Source organism: Numida meleagris, chromosome 13 (assembly GCF_002078875.1).
Source record: "Numida meleagris isolate 19003 breed g44 Domestic line chromosome 13, NumMel1.0, whole genome shotgun sequence".
NCBI classification, from domain to species: domain Eukaryota; kingdom Metazoa; phylum Chordata; class Aves; order Galliformes; family Numididae; genus Numida; species Numida meleagris.
The window spans coordinates 2,874,437-2,894,986 of record NC_034421.1 but is presented as its reverse complement, the minus strand read 5'-3'; the positions used below and the strand labels follow the sequence as shown (position 1 = coordinate 2,894,986).

Sequence of the window (20,550 nt, the reverse complement as noted above, 5' to 3'; positions counted from 1 at the left end):
TAATAATGAACAACTGCTTTCTTCCTTTCCTTCTGATTTCATATACATGAGTCAGGGTTTCCTGGCACTAAACGTAAATGCTAAACGGAAATCGCTGCACAGTGACATGTCTGTGTAGCTTCACTGTCCATTTATTTGCCTTTTCAAAGAGCTGCTGTGTTAAGCAAACATCTCTGCCTGGATCCTATCTGGAGGAGTTTGTCTGGTACAGCATGGTGCCTGCCAGGGTGGGGGAAGCGACTCCGTGTGATGGTGTCTCATAGCTCTGTTTTTGCTTCGGGGTATTTCTCGTACAATAGTTCAAGCTCAGTGAATACCTCAACCTTTTCTTGAATATTTGCTTCAATCTTGGCAGGCTGCGCTCGGAGCTGACACAGCGAGGTCTGAAGCGGGGAACTCCCAGAGTGAAACATATCCATCGCTTCGGCTCGGATGGCAGCACGGGCTCCCATCAGCAGCAGTGGGCAGATGTCTTGGCAGGAGAGGTCAAGAGACCCCTGTAGCATCACTGTGAAAATTATTATTACTATTTTTTTTTATTTGGCAACTCAAAAATTTGCGTACACTTGCAAAAAAATAAATAAATTTAGTCTCAGGAGTCATCTGAATTTAGTGCCCCATAAAAAGGGGGCAAAAGGAACTTCTTTTCTGTTAGCGATTATGGTGAAAATATATCAATATTTCCCTTGAAGACTATGCTTTCATATTCAATTGAATTTTTAAGAGAGGCAATGGTGAATAATAGTGTAAAAGCAAAAATCAGAGCTATTAGATCTTCAAATATATTTCAAGGTAAACTGAGTTGTTCTTTTCTCCAGAGCCACCAAAAGGAAGGAGCCTTCTCCTCCAGGGCTCCCTGGATGAACTCTATGCTCTACGCTCTTGTGGCACTCTTGCCTTTTCCCTTTCCTTCTGCAGTCCTCCCTTGACTTTCCCCGTCTAACTTTCCCCAAGTGCTTTAAAAAATGAGTTCAAAAAGAGGTAAAAATGAGGAAATATGACATTGGGAGTGAGGATGAGAGATGTCAGAGCATGAGAAATGAACTCACAAACATGAGTGTTTGCAACTGACCAGCCGGAGAGTTGTGCTTACACTCATGGAGGACATGTGGTGTGGCATGTATTCAATCAAAGTAACCAACGGGGACCACATTTTGAATATTATCTACGTGAAACAGATTCCTCGTGAGGAAATTATGCAGCAATATTTAATGATGGCAATGATTCAGCCAGTAATAGAAAGAAATAGTCCTGAAACCATCATCAACTTCTCGTGGACAATTCCCAGATGGGGCTGAGGGTAAAAACCCTTTCATTAAAAAGCTATTCAGTTATGGTAAAACTGCCATATGTGTCTCACTGAGACGAAGACAGTCTGATTGTCAAAAGTGACTTCATCTTGAAAGCAGCAGGGAAATCAGAAAGCATTTGAACAGGGGTTTTGAAATCTGTCTTCGGGGACCTGAAAGCATAGCTGGATCTCACACAGCTGAAGGTGTCTTACAGCTGGATGTCTAGGTTAAGGTAATTGTCTAGACTTCTTTTATCATCCGTGAACAGAAATGCACACCAACCCCCAGAGAGTGATTCATTCTTCTTGTCTTAAACATCTATTTTTGGATGGGATGAATTACATTCTGGAGGTGTTGAACTTTCTCTACCACTATGGAGAAGTCTAGATGATGAACTTAGCCTAGGCACTTAGCCTTTATATTGTGAGAATTAGGCAGTGAGAGCAACCCAAGCTGTGGCAGTGCAGTGTCACAACAGTGGTAGGTCAGGAGCGCTTGGTCAGTGTCTATGGGGAGGAGACACGAGGGAAACAGAGCTCTCTGCAGACAAGAGATGGAGAAATAGAAATCCTCTCGCTTTCCTCATCACAGGCACACGCTGTGGTTGTATCAATGATTAACAGAGACCTGGGGCACTCAGGTGCCTGATCATCTCATCTAATTCGTTTATGTCATGCAAAAGGTACAGATTACCCAACCCCCCCAAAGCATTGCCTTGGAAGTTGCAAGACCAGTGTCTCAGCTGAGCATACCCTTTCAGGCAGATTGATCCTTTCGCTAAGTTTGGACTTTTCTGAGATTAGTGAACCCAAGCATCCAAAAATCAACACCCCAGTTCTGAAAGAGCAGATATATTCTTCTACCCATCTTCCTGGTTTCAAGCAGTCACAACTCACAATTTTTAGGATTTGGTTGCAACCTTGAGAGCTGTTTGGTACAGAAGTGTCTCCTTTCCCAGTTTTGCCATGGGCTGGTGTCAGTGATAATAAACTGCAATGACAATGAACTGGGCAGTTATGTGAGTGAGCATGGCATGGTAGAATAGCTGTGGTTGAAAGATCTTTTAACATATCAAAATAAGATGGGAAACAAGAATGGTTTTAGCTGTTACCTGTCCAGTTCCTACTGCTAATGCAACTCTAAAAATAATTCTATTGTCCTCATGGGGGTATTCTGCTATCAGTCTTCCAGAAACCAATAAGATTATTATTGCCAACACTGTAGTGGGGGCCAATTTCAGTCCCCTCAGTAAAGTGAGTTCTATACCTCTCTCAGAGCCATCTTGCCCAAACCTCTCCAGCTTCCACTCCTGCTGTTACAGCATGGGGCAGGCTGTCTGTGCAGAGCCCACAGCCGGAGCTCCACAGGACTGCAGGAACTCTACAGCAAACCCAGACACTGCCACTTCAAAGACCAGCATGAGAAAATGAAATGGCAATAGGGGAATAAATGGAAGGAGACGTTACCAGACTGCCACCTTGTAGCAGAAATGCTAAGTCATGGCTTGAAGCAGTGATGGAGCACCTGGTGGGAAGGCAGGGCCAACCCAGGGGAGTTCAGGTGCATGCAATGCACCTGAGTGACTGGAAGGGTGGAGCCAGGATCCACCCCTTCCCAGTCCTTATTTAAGGGTTGGCAGTGGAAGCAAAGGGATCTTGCTACTTGAGACCTTCCAAAGGTAAGCAAATTTTCATTCTTTGTCTACAGCTGTTGTGTTTGGGCTTTTCTTCATTTGCTTTAGCCTAGGACTTTGCCACCCCCACTATTATTGCTGTACTTTCCATCGCTTTATAGCATTACACAGCCATAAATAGCTTTCTAAAGGAGAAGTTTTGAAGTGGCTCTGAGAAGGCAGCTAAACTACTAAGAGCATGTCAGAGCCCTTCTCCAAAGCCACTGAACGTACAAGAAGAGAGGGAATAAAATTCATGAGGACTAAGACAGAGATAAAGGCTTTCTAACTACCCGAAGCAGTGGGCTTTGATTAGCAAGAAGAAAATCTCGTGCTCTTTCCTGCAGTGTATTAGTGCTAGAGAGATGCAGAATGCAGCTGATGACAGAAAGCTAACAGCTGAAAGGCAAGGCGTTCCTTAGGGAAGCACTACGGAGACGTCAGTTCCCTATATCAATTGGCCTTCACCTGCCAGAAGAAACAAGGCTTTTTCCTGACTCATCCAGAAAATCAAAATGGATCATACTTATTTAAGGGGATGTTGATGGTGCTCATGGGAATGCGTTCAAGAGAGGACTGAGCAAGACTTAGTTCACTGGGCTGTATCAAGAGTAGTGCAGACACGTGGTGCCATGCAGCTATCTCCTTATTTTGATACATGCACATATGCATATCACACATTTCTTAGAGCCTAGTGATATAATTAGGCTCCTGTAAATGGAACAGATTTGCTTAAAGTATAGATGGTCCAGGAGGATGAAATCAGCGCTAGCGGCTTGGTTTCTCCTTTTGAGCTTGGTGTCTCTTTTTCTGCCTGCTTCATTTACTGAGTGACCTGGGACAAGTTTCTATAGCTATGCTTCAGTTTTCCCATATTAAAAACAGGCTGATGTTACTGCAAAGCATTGGAGATCTCCTAAGGAAAGACACCACGTGAGAGACTTTTCTATTTTAAACACTGAAAAGTGCTAGCCAAATGCTAGTTCTTAAATACAGCTGGTGAATATGTAAGGGAAATTGATTTCAGCAGAAGACTCCATCACTTAATTGAGAAGTCAATAATCATCTTACATACCAGCATTTAAATATTTGATCAAAAACATTCAGATAACAGTATATTTTTGGCTCAGGCTGTGCACTGGAAAGCAGGGAAAACATGGCATTAGAGTCAGTATTAAATACTATGTTGACAGAGAATACAAATGTCAGTATGACCATCCTAGAAAATATATTTCAGAATATGTGAAATTAAATGACTCAGGATTACTCATGATGTTATCCTACAAGAAGCAGCAGAAGCTCTGATTTCAGGGGAACACTTGAAATCGCTAACAATGTAAAGAAAATACAGTTACAAAAAACTTCCTCGGTAAAGAAACACAAAGGCTTCAACCTCCAAAGATGAGCACTGCAAACCAAAAGCAAGACAGAATGCTAAAAAGCCCTACAGGAATCTCGGTACATTGTTGGGGGGAAAAAGGGAAAAAAACACAAACAAAAATGGCTAAAAGATTTCTGTGGAAGGGGCAGTAAGAAAAGAGTCTGGCTTGTCGTCTTACAAGGGTGCTCATAGATGTGAACAAAAATATGGAAATTATTCGGAGCAAACGCAGAAGTATTTAAATGAGAATACATGGCTCAGTCAGGAAACAGGAAAGACAAAAAGCCCAACACTATGCTATCATGGTAGAGCTCAAAGAGCTGGAAGGTCTTTAACTCCTGGCAAAGCTGGTGACCAGTTGGCCTTCCAGCCAGGCAATGGTGGCAAGATGGAATGGTGCTTTCCCAACAGAAACTGTGCTTGAGCAAACCCAAACTTTCTCCTGGCATCAGTGAGTACTGCCAAAGCCACATGTTAAAGGAATTAGAAATATTTGGTTACATCTTTTCATTTTGATGCTTCAGAAGAATTTTTCAACTGTATTTTTAACACAAAACAATCTTCAAACATTAATATCTGAACACTGTTAATTTTAACTGGAAATATGTTTAATTTTGAAACTTATATCATTCTATTCAAAATGCAAACAAATGTCCAAATCTTCCTATCTCCTGTAAGCTACAGATCCTTGTATCACGCTATTGCTAGATTTTCAGGCTTTGCAGGCATCCATTTGAGAATTTGTACCACAATACAAGAAAAAGGCAGACTTTGAAACTGTGAGGTATGTTGTTGTTATTCATATAGGATACATAGGGAAACTTGTAAGCAAACGTGTCTTTAGCTCACAGAATCCAACCAAAATGTTAGACATCAGGGCTGTTGTCTGATAAACTCCCCAGTGCACAGTAAATGGCATCCTCACACTTTCAGTGAAGAAAGAGGACTTTGCTAGTATTTCTGGGTACAGTAAAAGCATCTGATGATGCAGAGTGGTCATTCCTCTTGAATGTTGCCCTCCTTTTGTCTGGGCTTGGTTTTATATTTAGAAATGCTATAAATATAAGATATTTAGTCAAATAAAATAATGTTTGGGTAGATGATTCACTTGTTTAATCTCCCCCCAAAAAGGCTGCAGATAGGGCTGTCTGTTTTCACTGCATCTGTTCATCTGGCAGAAAAAAATAATTTCAAGGGGAATGTTGGAAAAACCAACTCTTTCTTCCCAGATGCTCTATTTCCATATCTCTGATGCCGTCTCACTTCAATTCTCCTCTTTAGATTTCCATGAATTAACTAGTGTAGGGCAGGTACCAAGCTCCAAAGGAAGTATTCAAAAGAAGTAATGACTGCACATAATGATGACTTTGGAAGCTGTGATCTGTTTCCTATACTAAGAAAAACCCAACAACAACCTTCTGGGACCAGTTCAATTCATGGAAAAGTTTTGTCTCATAGGATGCTTTTATCTCAAGTTCCAGAATGAAACTGTAATCTAGAACCAAGTATGCCATTTCCAACTAGGTGGATAATGCAACATTTGTTTGAACTCATTTATTACTAATTTTGTTTATTCTATGGGTTCATTCTATAACTAACCAAGGTCTCTTTGGTGCTTAGGAAAAAAATTCCAACTATAATGCCTCTTCTATTTTTTTTAATAAAACATATTAAATCAAATATGATATACTTCAATTAAAAGTACTGGCCAGAATAATAGATATCTGGGAAGGAAGTTTGGAATAACTTGTATCAAATCCAACTTGGGATTCTTTCTATCTCCTTAATTTTTATCATGACGAAGTGTAAGGAATCTGCCCTCAAGAAAAATTTGTCAGATAAGGTAACACCAGGCCTTACACTGCAGCAAATGGAGTTAATTACACCAGTGCAAAGTTCAGTCAAGGTATAGAGCAAGGGAAAATGAGCCATTTAAAAAAAAAAAAAATGGGCACAAGATTTTTATAGACTCCATTTCAAGGAACAGACAATAATGGGGGAAAAAAAGATCAGAAAAATAACAGAAGTAACAGTGAGAGGCCCCTTTGCCTATACCCTTCCTCATGCAACTTTGCAACTACAAAATTATATTACACTGAAACACTGTTAAGTAGGGGAATCCTGCTCTCCCCAGACAAAAACTGTAGATAAAACTCTTCCAATGTCTGAATTAAAAAGTCAGCCATCAAAAAAGAACTGTTTTTCAAATGTACAGCCAAAATGGATTGGTAATATAACGTGATCAAGTAGCTACTGCATGCAATTGGATGGCAAATCTGTATATAACTTAATATAGCTTCTATTGTGCCTCTTCCACATTATGGTTTTGATGTTACTGTCTCGTGAGTAGTGCTGGAGGAAACTGCAGTGGGAAAAGGAGGTTCCAACATGTAATTTGGTTTTGTCCTAAAATATAGACACATTGTCAGGAAATAGTAACTGTTACCAAAAATACTGCTGGAATGAAAAGTATTGTGTTCTCTCCACTGGAAATAATCTTAGAAGACGATGATACCAAAATAGCTAACACTAAAACACAAAGTCCCAGCAAGGAGAACGTGCCCTGATTCAGCAGAGCAGGTAAATACGTAGGAGTTCTGCCCAGTTGAAATCACTCGTGTGCTAGGATTTAAACACGTGCTTCTCACTGAATATCCTGAGCTGGATGGGACCCACGAGGACCATCAAATCCAACCCCTAGTCCCACACAGGGCCACCCAAATCCCAAACCCTATGTCTGAGAGTGATAATCTGCCAGTGTTGGAACAGAAATTAGAGGAGCAATTCCACTGCAACCCGTGGGCTTGTGTAGACTTGATGAAGGCCCCAGGCCTTGCGTTGTTTCAATGGCCTCCATGAGCAGATCATGGAAGGCAGCCAGTCTGAGGTGTGCTCCCTTGTGCCTTGAGGTGGCAGCTTGTGACCCTCCCTCACACAAAAGGAGAAATGCTCTGCTGTAAGCTTCAGACCCAGGGAAATACTTCAGAATCCAGGTTCTCATTTTCGCCTGTTTGATCTTTTCTTTTTCTTCTCTTTCCTCATTCTTGAGTATTTAGCTCCATCCCACAGCTCCTGAGTAGATGTGTTAAAAATAAAATAACAACCAGGGGTGGGATTTTCCGAAGTGCATGGCATTGCCTGACACTGTTCTCTTTGAAGTCAGCAGGAGTTTTATTATCAACTTCAATGGGAGCGGTTAAGCCAATGCTACACATTGTGAACATGCATATTCATGAAGCAAGCAGCATTTGCTAATGGTACATGGATTCAAAGGGCTGATAAGAATTTAGTGGGAATTAGAATTTAGTTGAAGAAAACACATAGTTCCACAAGCACCAGAAGCAGGAAATACTGCTTGCCGTGAGCTTGATTGACATGGTTGGTGGAGAAGGTGTGTGCGCTGATGGGAGTGATGTTCTCCCAGATGGATTCTCCAGCATCCAGTGAAGGCTCAGCACACCATGGCAGCTTTTCCTCAGTAGAAGTAGGGCATCTCTCTTCTACCCCTGCCTATCTGCTCAAACCTTCAGGGAACTTGCTATTTTTGAGACAGCTTTCCTCTATCAGGTTTGGCTGGAGTTGGATAATGCACTTAAAAGTTGCTAGGGATATACACATATGTATGCACACACTCTGCATGAACATGAAATCCACACTTTTGTAGGAAGGCATGTTAAGAGAGGCTGCTCAGAACCGAGCTTTAAGGGAGTGAAAGAGGTGGTTTTAGACCAGATGATCAGCGAAAAGCTTCAGATAGATGAACTGTGAGCCTCTGAGAATCTCAGCTATGGAGAAGGTGCTAAGAGAAGGGCAATCCTTGAGGAAAGAGGCTGAAGACAAAAATATGGTCCTTGGGAGGACTAATGATAATGATTGCCAAGATATAAGTACATTCAAGATAAGAAACTGAGGTATACACACACAACATTTGCTCAAAATATCAAATAAGAAAATACAGCATTTTAGGAGCTGTTCTTTTAGGGATGGAAGTGCAGCCCTTCTGGAAATCCAGGCCATTTGCAAACATCTTTTTCTGTGCAAAGAAAACAAATGGAATCGGCAACAACGACTGGTCCCTTTGGCATCAGGGCTAACACAGCCCAGGAGAAAGACGCAGAATTGGCTATGGTCCCCAAGCTCCTTTCATATGTGAATCCATCCTCCCAGAAACAAAGCCTGGCAATGAACCTTTCCTGCCAAGAGCGGCCTACTGCCAGCCCAGGTGCTCCCACGCGCTGTCACTGCCTCTGGCACCAGGGCTGTCCACAGAAGAGAATCGATTCTCTCGCCACCCCACAATTTCCACACCACTGACAACTCTGAAAACAATTAAAAAGGGAATTCAAAGGATCTGTTGAAATTTCAACGAGGAAATCTGAGTGAGTGAGCATATGTAAATAGAAAGAATGAGTAGCACATAATTACATCAAATTGTTACTTAGCAGGGGAAGTAAATAACCCAAAATATGCAGAGCAAAAAATGGCGATGAATTAGAACTAATTACTTAAGGCTAATTAAAATAAGAATGGCTTGAATTGAAATATGCTAATAGCATTGAACCTGCCACCTACAAGGGAATTTAAATAAAAATGATGATGTTGCATCAACTTTCACCTGATGGCGGGTGAGAAGTTGGGAATCGGAGCTCAGTCTGCTTTGGGGTTATTGACAGCAACGATGCATTACTTATGATAACTCCTGGAGCTGGAATTTTCTGGTGGGTGGAAGACTCCTGGTCAAGGGAAGAGAGAGTCTGTGCTGGATAATAGATGTGGAGAAAGTACTGCAAAAGGCAAAGCCCGAATCCCCTGAAGATGAATAGATCCAGAGGTGCCTCCACATGCTGGGGAGGGCTTTGGCTGAGAGTAAGAGGTACAGAGGTAATGAGATGATGGGGAAAGAAAGAGAAACATGGAATAAGAGAGACTGAGGGAGCAAGAGGGAGTGAAATAGATAGGGAGAGTCTAGAGCCATGACAAATCATCACCAGCTTCAATTACATGAGCCTGCTGGGCTATGAAATCTGCTGAAGGTCACTGGATTCTTGTATTTGTAATTAAGAAAAAAGCAGCTGGCCCGTTTCACCCCATGGCCCAACCACCTGGGGCAAGAGTTTGGAGAGTGGTGGCATTGCCTGGGGCTGCAGGTACCTGCACTGGGAGCAGAGCACTGGAAGTTTGCCCAGAGAGCCTGTGCTCACCACAGTGCCCCAACTCCACCTCTGCTGTGTTCACCACTTGGTCCCCCCTCTCCAGTTCCCATGGTTTGCACTGGGGATAGAAGCCTTTCATCCCCTTGCTGCCCTGGGGTTCTCCTGAAAACCAAGAGCTCCGCATCCTGGCATGCTGCACAGAGAGGGGCTGCTGGGTGGGTGCAGGGCAGTGATGCAGCCTTTCCATTTTTGCTCCGACAACCTGGCTGGCTTTATAGCCAAGTGAACAGAAAGCTGGTGCCAGACCTGCTGCCAGCTGGTGCATCCAAAGGGATTCATCCTGGAGCTGAGCATCTGGAAAAGGTTTCAAGCCTGGGGATGGCTGAGTCCCTCCCTGGTGGTTTTGGGGTGCTGTGAGCCAGCAGCAGAGGTGCTGCAGTCACATGGCGTTGTCCTGCCTGTAACAGCACTCCCAGTATGGACCAGCAGCTGAGACCAGTTTTGAAAAACCTGCTCATTAGCACTGACATGCTGCACAAGCCCTGCAATGGTGATGGTACCAAACCTTGGATCAGCTGCTTGAACTGTGATGTGGGGATGACCATCCCAGTGCTCGGTTTACATCAAAATCTCAGCCAAGATGGATGATGGTGGGATGTGCCCTTTGCTGAGCACCAGGGCTCAGGGTAAACCCATACCAGGGCAGCCACGAGGTAATCTCCATTCCTCCAGCCTACTGCACAGAAAACATCACCTCCTGAAAAACCATGTTTCAGACTGCACAACAAATTACAGCAAGACAGGAGCAGGACCCTGCAAACCTTCTGCAGATGTCCCAGCGCTGCTGCCCGCTCCCAGGAGGGAAGCCCTGGCCCCACTGGGAGCATCACGCAGCCAACGGCACGACGCTCCCTCTTTGTTTCTCTGCTCGGTGTAATGAATCCTGCCTCCCACTCAGAGCTGCTAAGAGAAGTTACCGTGAGTAATCCCCTCTTGAGCGTCTTCTGCTGTAATCGCAGAGAAATCACATTAGCTCTATTTTTTTATTTCCCTAGGACGAGGAGAAATTCATCAAATTGTAATCCAGGGAGAACACGAGAGAGAGAGAGAGAGAAGGCCAACAACAGCACGTGCGTACCCTGCAAAAATCCCAAAGTTGACATTTACATTTCAAACACTTACAACAGCTAAACAAATAACAGTAATTATACTATTTGCATACTTTGTTAAATAATTGTTTGTTAGGTGAAGGGAGCCTGTGTGTGTGCGCGCAAGGAGTGGATGCTCCAAGCCCAAGGAGGCAGAACAGCTGCTCCTTCCCTTCCCAGGTGCCCCACTGGCTTCTCAAAACAGTGACAAATGCCCTAAAACACTGGCAGGGAGGTGGATAGATGGGAGGTGCAGGGCTGGGGTGGGCTCTGGGGGATGATCCCCCCATGATCTGCACAGCAGCCCCACAGCCTCCCCAGCACATGCTCCAGACACGAGCACTGGACCTTTCATGCTCTGATTGAGGTTTGCAGAAGTCCTCAGAGAAAGCACAGGAAAGGAAAAGCTTGGGAAAAAGGGAAAAGTGGTCCCCTCTTGCAGCACCACTTTGCAGCGTGTGCTGAGCCCCTCTGATGAGGATACCCAACTCCCAGCCCACTTCCCGGCTTGAGGTCAGCAGTTTCCCCTTGCATCTGCAAGAGCATCTCAGCTTTTCTCTCTTCCTGCTCAGCTCCTGGGGCACACAGCTAATTGAAGGGCTTTCTCTCATTCAGCCCAGCAAACGTCTTTTAACCTGCTTGGCTTTCCCCACGAATGGCTCTCTCCTATCTATCCTCTCACCCTTTCTATCCCTGCTGGGGTGTTTTCGTTTTTATTTTTTAGTAGACTTGGATGATGTGAACTGGTGGAGAGAGCAGCAGCCTTCTGCCTCTCCTCACATGGTTGGGAAGGGCGGAGCAGATCCAGAGCCACCGCATCTCTTCACACCTGGCTGGAACCAGGTCAGGCAGCTAATGCGTTCCTTGGGTTCGGCCGCGACTTGTTGGAGACAGACAAGCGCTGGAGGCTGGGAGAAGGAATTCCAGCGAGAGACATATGTGGGGGATGCAGTGCCAGGAGAGCCAACAGCAAGCTGGAGACGGAGAGCTCTGCTCCGTGCAACGCAGAGAGGCAGATCTAATAGAGGCTTGATGACTTTGAAACTGTCCCTCATAGCCTCAATTAAGACAGGAGATTTCATTAAGCGCACAAGCAATGCTCATGCCCTGCTGATGGGCAACATTCCAGCTCCGGAGGTGATCACTGTCCGTGTGGGTTCATTATTCCAGCAGCAGACGGTGCTTTATTCCAGCTTTAACTCCGTGCAACTCAGGGAGGAGCGGTACCGGGCCCACATCAAACTAAGGGAATCTCACGAGGATGGGGAGGAGAAATGCTCGGAAGAACTGATCGTCCCTCAGAGCGTTTTCACGTGGAGCATTTACGTTTTCCCTTCAGCCAAAACTTTTTCCTGGTTTTATAATTTATTTTTTAAGTAAGTTGAAAGAATGTTATCCAGTTCAACCCTGGGTCTTTCAAGTGGAAATTAGAAATGTTCAGTTTTCTTCAGCGTCTCCTTTCTCTTTTCCCTCCTGCTATCACACTTTCTACTTAGACTGAAAAGAATAGGGAAATGAGGGAAGGGAAACAAAACCAGAGGGAACGCTTTTTCTATTAGAAGCAGGGGACTCGAGAAAACTTAAAAAAATAAGTTTTTTTTTATGAATGATTTTGAAGAATCCAAGAGCTTGATGCAAAATTAGGGCAAAAATAAAAAAAAACTAAAAAAGGAAGGAAGAAAGGAAAAGAAATGCCTCATGTGTGTGAAACCAGCCCTAAAAATGAGCAGGGAATGCTTTGCTCCAGTGTCCTGCGCATCGGAGTCACCTTCTCCAGCCTCCACCCGCAGCTGTGAGCTCCTTGTGGCAACAAATTCAGAGAGAAAAGAAATGTAATTCCTCCCTTCAAGTCAAAAAAAAAAACCAACAAAAAAACAAATCAAGTCATGGGAATGGCCAAGTTTTGCTTCAGAAGATATTTAACACTTCATTTTGCTTCATCTCTTTTTGAATACTTCTTATAAAAGACAAAGGCTTTAAACAAAAGGTCATTAAGAGATAAAAAACTGAAGCTCTTCTTGCAAGAATGGAAAAGAAGGCATCTTGACATTTTTAACGGGTCTTTTTTTGTCCTCTTTTCCAAAATGAAAATTAATCAACATTGATTTGATTTCACACACAGAAGCCCCGTCCGTGGATGTGGCATTTGCTGACGGAGAGCTGATTCGACAAGAAGATTCCAGCCCATTCTGCGGGAGGAGCACGGGATGTCAGCAGGGTAGAGTCACAAGGACACCACTCTCCCAGGGTCCACAATAAATCCCGTCCTTTTTCTGGGTCAAGAAGCTCAGAGCTGTCTGGAGGTTATGCTAACATGCTGGGGTTTGGGGACTGATGTCAAGATCTGAGGAATTCCTGTTGCCTGGAATAGAAACAACGGAATTGTTCCAAGGCACCATTTATCCCCAGGTGCCTGGGAGCTGTCATTTCTGGAGAAGATGAACAACCTGAGAAGATCTAATATCTTCAGAAATAAATCAGCAAGACGTTTCATTCAGCTCCCCCTGTGAATAACGCATGGGAGATGCAACTTGTGTTATCCAGAGGCAGGGGAGGGCAGTTGGAGCCGACCACCAGCTGTCCTCACACCTAGTGCAGGAGGGCTGGCTGCTGAGTGAGGGGATCACTCTTCCCCAGCAGGCCCGTGCGACTCCTAGGTATCTTTGGGAGGCTCCAGGCCCTTGCTGGGCAGTCCCTGCCCCATCTCCCCTCATTGCCAACACAGTTCTTGTCCCTAATGATGGCTGCGCGTGCTGAACCACAATGAAATTGCCCTGGTTTGGATGCTGAGAAAGGCCCCAAATACTCAGCAACATACAAGACTGCAGCACGTGCCTCTGCCAGGATGGAGATGGATGCCACCATCCATCCAGGAGGATGTCCTGCTCACTATGAGATCTCGGTGTGGACTCCCCCACTGCTAGGGGGGCAGGACTTGAGCAGGGTACAGGATCTGGAGATATAAAACCTCCCTTGATGTCCTCCATGCAACAGCAATCCAAGCAAAACACTCTCCTCCACAGGTGAGCACGGTGCATCTCTTCCATTGCACGCAGGGACTGGCTCACAGGGCTGATTTCCACACTTCTCTGCCTCTTGCTCCTTCAGCAGCACAAATCTCTCTTTTTCCCTGCTTAACACAGAGCACCCTGCCTTAAAAATTGAATTCTGAGCCATTCAGGCTGTCAAGCTCTTTTCAAGCATCTGCTTGTGCTTGTTCCTGGGATTAAGTGTGACAGTTACCTGGGAGAGCATTACCACTTCGTCCCGCTCTGCTGGCAGCGCCTGCCTGGGAGAGGGCTGGCACGGGGATGCTGGGCAAGGAGCAGCTTGCTCCCCTCGCCTCGACCCTTGTGCCACTGTGGCATCCTTCTTTCCCCCTGTAAATGCCTGTTTTATCTTGACTCTTTTCCCTGTCCGTTTCAGTCTAAGGACTAGATAAGGACCAATGTGGTGGAGCAGGGCACAAGCAGAGGATGCTACAAATGAGCTCTTCTTGGACCGCCTTTGACTGGTAAGGTTCCTCTTTGAGGTGCAAAAAGCCCTAAAAACTGAAATCTTAGTGCCAAAAGATGCTGAGTGCAGCTCCATCCCAGCCAGTGACCAGCTCACAGGCATTTAGATACGTGAGTCATCCTGAATGTGTCACAGCATTTACCTGTGTTGAAGGGACACAGGTGAGTCAGGGAATGTGCAGCATGGAAAGAAGCCACCTGCTTCCCTATATGAGATGATAACACAGTGAGCTTGGTGCCTGCCTCCCTGCAGCATTGCCCCTGCTCCATGCAGCATCCTGCTCTGGCTTGCATACACCACATTAAATCATCTCAAGTCGCTGTATCTATGTCAGGGAGCAGAGAAAATGGCAAGGGAGAAGCAAACAAAGTGAATGGAAAAAAGCTTAACAAAAACAGTGGCAAAGTCTTCCCACGCCACTCTGTGCTTTCAAATAAATGAGGCTAATTAACTAATTGCCTAAATTATTAGGGCTATTTTTACTCTTGCATGAAGGACTGGCATTTTTGCCCATTTCTTAAGACTCAGCAACAAACTCTCGACTTATCAGGACGCTAATGAAGTACAGCCCCGGGAGCAGCGAGCCAGAGGGCAGGGAGCTGCTGGGCCAGCACTGGGCTGGGGTGGGCACCACTGCTGCAGGAAAGGAGCATCTGCAACAACACAGCTCCTGTCGGGTGATGCTGTCCAAAACAGAGAGGTTTGGTGCAATTTGCTGACATCTCACCTGCACCTGAATCTGCATCCCAGTAAGGGGTTTCTCTGATAACTAAGCAGCCCCTCTGCTCCACCTGTTTCCCATTGCAGCCCAGATGAGAGAAGGAGATTTTGAGGAAGAGTTTCACACCCAGGCAAGAGAAAAGGAGACTGATGGCTACAGGTGGGTGAATGTGCCAGTCCTGGAGCCACACAGCTCTCATGGACAGCTCCAGCATCACCCCAGACAACCTGGAAGGAAGCAAGGACAGCACAACTTGGTATCAGCAGCAAAACCTGTTTGAAAATGGCTCTTTGGCCACCATGGCTGTGTGCTCAGCGCCCACCCAGGGAACAGCCCATTTGCAAGCCTGGTTTCCCTGCTGTTGCCTTGGGGAGCAAAACAGCAGCGAGTTCAATGCTGTGTGTGCTGCTTCCAGAACTAATTGGGGTTTGCAGTGCTAGTACTGCCTGGTGCCTCCACAAAATGGGCCACGGCCCACTAAGCAAAGCACGGGAGTCCCTCTCCCAGCAGGGAGGTAAAGGCAGTGCTGTTTCTGATAGAAGGACCCTCCAGCTGTAATTACTGAGATGTACCCATTCCTTTTGCTCCAGGGACTGGAACAGGCCAGCCACCACCACATCAGCCCTCATAAACTCTGGAATAAAATATATTCTGTGCAAGAAGACAACTGATGTCACGTGGCCCACACACACAGAGTCACTCTTCTGTGACACCATGAGCTCCTCAAAGTATCCAGGCTGTCCTCCACAAAAGGAGAGTATTAGTCCATCCGCCACAACCCCAACAGACCACAATCCCATGTCATAGGAGCTGCTTCCTCCCACTCAGAAAATGCTGCTTTCTTGGTTGGCTTGTTTGGTGATGGTGTTGGGTTTTTTTGTGGTTTTTTTTTTTGCATTTGTGTGTGTGTGCTTTTCCTCCCAGAAGAAAACTAGATGTTTTCTCCTCTTCAGCTAAATGCCAACACTTAAACTCCCTGGTGGAAATTTCAGTTAACTCCATTAAAATCCCCCAGCCATTCCTGCTCATTTTTTTTGCTGAAGAGCTTGTCCCCTCAGGAGCAAAGAGACAGATAGACCTGCTTCTCTGTAACAAACCTCACTTATCAGCTATAATCAGGTGACATTCCAGGCCCGGCTCTCTTCTCAGCATTCAAGTACACAACTTTTCAGGCTGGCAAGTCTGTTCCAGTCATGCCATTGAGGAGAAGGGCAGGTGACAGTCCCCTCCCTGCCCTTCAGATGTGGGAATGAGATCCCTTCTCAGTTAACTTCAATATCATCTCTAAGATTTTACCGACCACGGCTTAGTGTGGATGCGCACTGGAGATCTCACAGCCTCTTTGGCCACTCGTCCTGGTGGTGCACCGCACTCCTAGTGCACATCTCTTTGCACACACCCAACCTGAACCTCCCAAGCTGCTTTCATGCCCACTGCCCCCAGCCAGTCCAGCTGCCACTATTCAAAAGAGCTTGATTCTATCACATTTTGCATGGTCTGTCCAAGCAGCTGTAGGTATTTAATGCTGGCATTCAAACCTGGATCCTGCTGGTCAGCATGCTGTAGAATCTCTGGATGCCCTGAAACACTGGTCTGACAGTGCTGGTGAAGGGAGTATTGGCACCACACTGAAGTATAAAAGTAGGCCACAGACTTCCCCAGGCCAGTTTCTGCCCGGGTACTGGTCCCTCAAACAGGGATTCTTGACCCTTTGCAGCTGTCTCCGTGAGGATCATTAAGATGATGAAGGTGAGCCAGATGGCAACCACTGCTGCACTCAGTAACGCATGAAGGACAACTCACAACCCATCTAGCAAGCTAATACATCTTACCACAATCTTTTGGTACATTTCCTTTCTATCTGCAGACTCTCTCCTCACCACCCAGCCATCTTCTTTGCTGAAGACCTTGTCTTGAATGGAGCTGGATAGATTTTGCTATTGAGAAATGCCATTGTGTTGAGGTCTAACTACTAACGAGCGAGGTCTCTGTTGGATCACGCTCTCTCAGGGGAGTGGAGAGGCTAAAAGTTCAGACCCCTCCTTTGAGCAACAGTGTGCATTGTCATGGAATTATTGCCTCTGTTTGCTCCTGAAGGTTTCTACATCTCAGTCCTAAATCAAATGTTTTCGCTCTGTTCCAAGCAGTAATCCCAAAGCTACAAGATTCATGACAAGGGGTGGCCATTGACTTCATTACCTTTTGGATTGTTCTCTTAGAAAAAACTTATAATTTCTACAATTTTGCCAGTGGAGCACAGGGAACCATTGTCTCAGAGCTTTGTAAATAGAAAACTGAATTATGGCCTCTGAGGTGATTTGTGTGGAAACTTCACCCCTTCTCAGGCCCATGGCCTTCCCGTGTGTGGAACAGAAAGAGCAGAGCTGCCCTGTAGCTCCATGCTTGCATTGTGTTTAGAGATTTTCCAATATCTGGCACTGGACATGCCATATTAAGCCCTACTCCATCTTCTGTGTCTAAACCTGGCAACATGGCAGGGGGTTAATCCAGATTTGTGCTGCTCAGAAAAGAGCCTGGCAGGAAGATTTGCAAGTCACACCTCTCCGCTCACTGCCATTGCTCACCAGCCCACTAGAAACAATGAAACCTGGGCTCTCCACCCTGGGATTAACTGGCAACCCCAAACCAGGAACTGGCAGCCTTTTACTTGCTGCTTGCTGTTCTGGGCCTGGCTCCGAGGGCTGCTCACTGCCTATTGCCACTGCACTCCCATAGGGGAGTGGTGACAGGGAGGACTTCAGGAGATTGATATTTGCTAATGGCAGGTCCTGCTGGAGGTGCAAGTCAGGTGTAAGTTCCCAGTATTCCCCTCTGCATATTTCATTTACTAACAGATGTGCATAGATTTAAACACAATACAAAGGCACAGCCACGATCAATAGAGACTAGAGAGGAAAGGACAAAGGAGCTTCTCCTTTTCCTTTAGGATTATGGAAGTCTGCACTCTGAGAGCCCAGAGAAGGGGCACTGCCAACACTGGGCTCTCACCTGAGCAGGCACTGCTTAGAAGGGCTGACAGGAGAGACTCCAGTAGCCAGGTCCGAGCATCTGAGCTGGTCAGAGCAGGGACTGGCACTGACAACACGAGCAGAGTATTTAGGAACATCAACCCACCACCTGAGATAACAGGACGTCAGCTCCAAACTTGCTGCACAGCATCTCTCCAGAGAGGAAAAGTCCTCGGGATACTGCCAAGACACCATGGGAATACCCTGCTGGGGAACAAGGGCATTCCCCAGGAGATCTCTGCACAGATACGGGTATGTAACACAATCCTTTAAGCACACACTCAACACGAGAAGTGGTAGCTGATTAAATCTCCCCATGTACCTGTGGGAAGTGGGGAAAATATCCGGCTTGTCAGAGCCGTGAAATATATTCACCTGTTGCAGGAATCGTTCTTTTTTTGTTACTAACAGAGCGGCAGAGCTGTGCACATGAAAATCCTGGCTGAAATGAATCCCTGATCAAGGGGAAGCCATGTTAAAAGGTGAGTTATGCTGGCCACCAAGGCTTTGGGTTTTTTAAGGGTCTCTTGTAGAATTACTGCTTTAGCAAGCTATTACAGGTGAGGATATCAAACTGCTAGGCACAGCAAGAAAAGGCATGGAGTATTTGAGATGGGAAAGAAACACGTAGGAAAATGAGGCAGAAGAGGGCAAGAGGGGGAGAGAGGAGAAGTAGAGATGTGCAGAGGGGTGATAAATGATGGAGGAGATAGTGGAAGGGGGTGAAAAAGAGAGTGATGTGCAGTAGGATAAGGACAAAAAAAAAAAGATAAAAAGAGGAAGAGAAAGGGAAAGAAGAGATAAATGAGGGCAAAGACCATCTCATCATTTTGCAATTCCACCTCGGTGGAGAGGAAAATTGATGTCTGGAGCTTTTTTTTTAATGGCCAACCTCCTGGGCATGGGACAAAAGACAAGTTATTACCCAACCCTGGGTCAGGTCTGCAGCCTGCCAACTGCTTAGACACAATCAGAGAGCCCACGAGAGCCATAAATCAAGTGGGGGCAAAGAGATCACAGAGAGCCTAGGACCAGGCACAGAGCAGCAGCGAGCTCAGCAAATGCAATAACCACAGGAGAGGAGCGAGCCCAGGAATGACAGAGCCTGGAAAGGAGTGCCCAGCCCCAATGGGCTTTGCTCATCTCTTCTTCCTGCCACTCCTAAGAATGGCACTCCCCCAGAAATGCAATTCCCCCTGCATTTCCTCCCGATTTCTCTTCCTATTGATTTTCAAGCTCTGAATACCATTTATTTTTGCTTGCTTGATTCACTCATTCATTGAATAAAGGCATCATCACTATTATTATTATTATCCCTGTCATCGCGCTCCTCATCACACATTATATTATTTGCATTGCAGAGCTGGAAGATTTCAGGTTGAGGCAGGAAATTTGTGCGAGTTGTTATTACTGCAATCAGATGAAGTGAGAATTGGATCGGCAAAGGCTGCCAGAGTGCAGCTCTCCCAGCAGGACGCAGAGGCTCTGCCCAATCAGGGAGAGCTGCAGTTCTATTGCACTGGTCCCGCCAGCAATTTCGGACTTGCCTTGCGCATCCCGTCTCCCTCCCATCCCACCACCCGCCCCCATTGGCTCCCAGCAGAGAACAGGGAATGCATCAGTACAGGAGGGCGAGGAATCAGAAAAAGACTTGGCAAGATTGCACATTTTCTGCCTTGCTGATGGTATTTATTAGACAACAGAAAATAGCTATTTTACCATCTGCCTAGTAAAAAAAAAAAATCCTCATTAAATTAATGGAATGTGCAGCTGCTGAACAGAGCGTTCCTCTCCCTGTCACCTCCCAAGCTGCCCAGCACTTGCTGGAGAACAGAACTGGGTGGCCAAAAGTAGCTGAGGCTAACTTGGGTTTGTGTGATAGAAGAGGATGGACAGATAGACAGACAGACAGCTTCCTGCTCCTCCTGACCCCTGGGCCTTGCTGCTGGTCCTATGGGAGCCCTGTTGGGCAGAGGGGCTGCCTTGCTCCCTGTGTTACATTCCCTTCCTGCACACAGGGGCTCTTCTTGGAATTGAATGAGACCGGTCTGCTCAGCAAGGTGCAGATGTATTCTTTCTCCTAACCTGAAGGCGATCCAGACTGCAGATTCAGCTCAGTTGCCCATCACCCTACACTGAGCATGGCAGGATCTTAGGGCAAAGTCCTAATGCCTCAGGCATCTCAGTCAGTGTGAGCTAGCCAATCCACCCCAACATCCATCACTACACATCCAAGTTTGACCTGAGCTGGTGCTGGCCCTGTGGAGGTATTCAGCTGTGAGTACAACACCAAAAATGCCTCGAGGCTGACTGACTGCATAGACCAGAGGAGCCCCTGCACAGACAGCTCAAACCCATGAACTGGATCCTTTCTACACCACAGTAAGACAGGAGCACCACAAACTAAACATCCTGTATGATGTGAATGATGTTAATGGAGTTGGGAGAATGGCAACCAGTTTAACGCCAGCGTTATCCATTCATTTCTAATTGGCTTGGTAAAGCTATAAGGGTTTGAAGTCAACACTTTCTTCTGATATCTGGTATAGCACGAGGAGTAGTTGCCAAAATCCCACATCACTCATGGCTTTGAGGAGTGGGTCCACCATATTTATATCTCCAGTTCTCCCAGAGGTAC

The 20,550-nt window shown here is 45.8% G+C and overlaps 2 protein-coding genes across 3 annotated transcripts in view; one reads left to right on the top strand and one right to left on the bottom strand.

Moving 5' to 3' along the window:
- The window catches only part of ELFN1 (extracellular leucine rich repeat and fibronectin type III domain containing 1), a 79,224-nt gene that overhangs the window by 53,691 nt on the left and 4,983 nt on the right, over nt 1-20,550 (bottom strand). The gene's annotated exons all lie outside the window — the stretch shown is intronic.
- Nucleotides 2,996-16,539, top strand: LOC110406086. Of its 2 annotated transcripts, XR_002443260.1 has the most exons (5): nt 2,996-10,476; nt 10,554-10,628; nt 11,371-13,669; nt 14,073-14,160; nt 14,970-16,539. XR_002443260.1 is itself a non-coding variant. In XM_021412122.1 (3 exons), exons 1-3 carry the CDS (start codon nt 10,266-10,268, stop codon nt 12,024-12,026), a joined length of 942 nt encoding a protein of 313 aa, XP_021267797.1. In that variant the 5' UTR covers nt 2,996-10,265; the 3' UTR covers nt 12,027-14,058. The 2 variants fall into 2 exon arrangements, 1 of the variants encoding a protein (XP_021267797.1); XM_021412122.1 differs by lacking the exons at nt 14,073-14,160; nt 14,970-16,539 and having other exon boundaries at nt 11,371-14,058.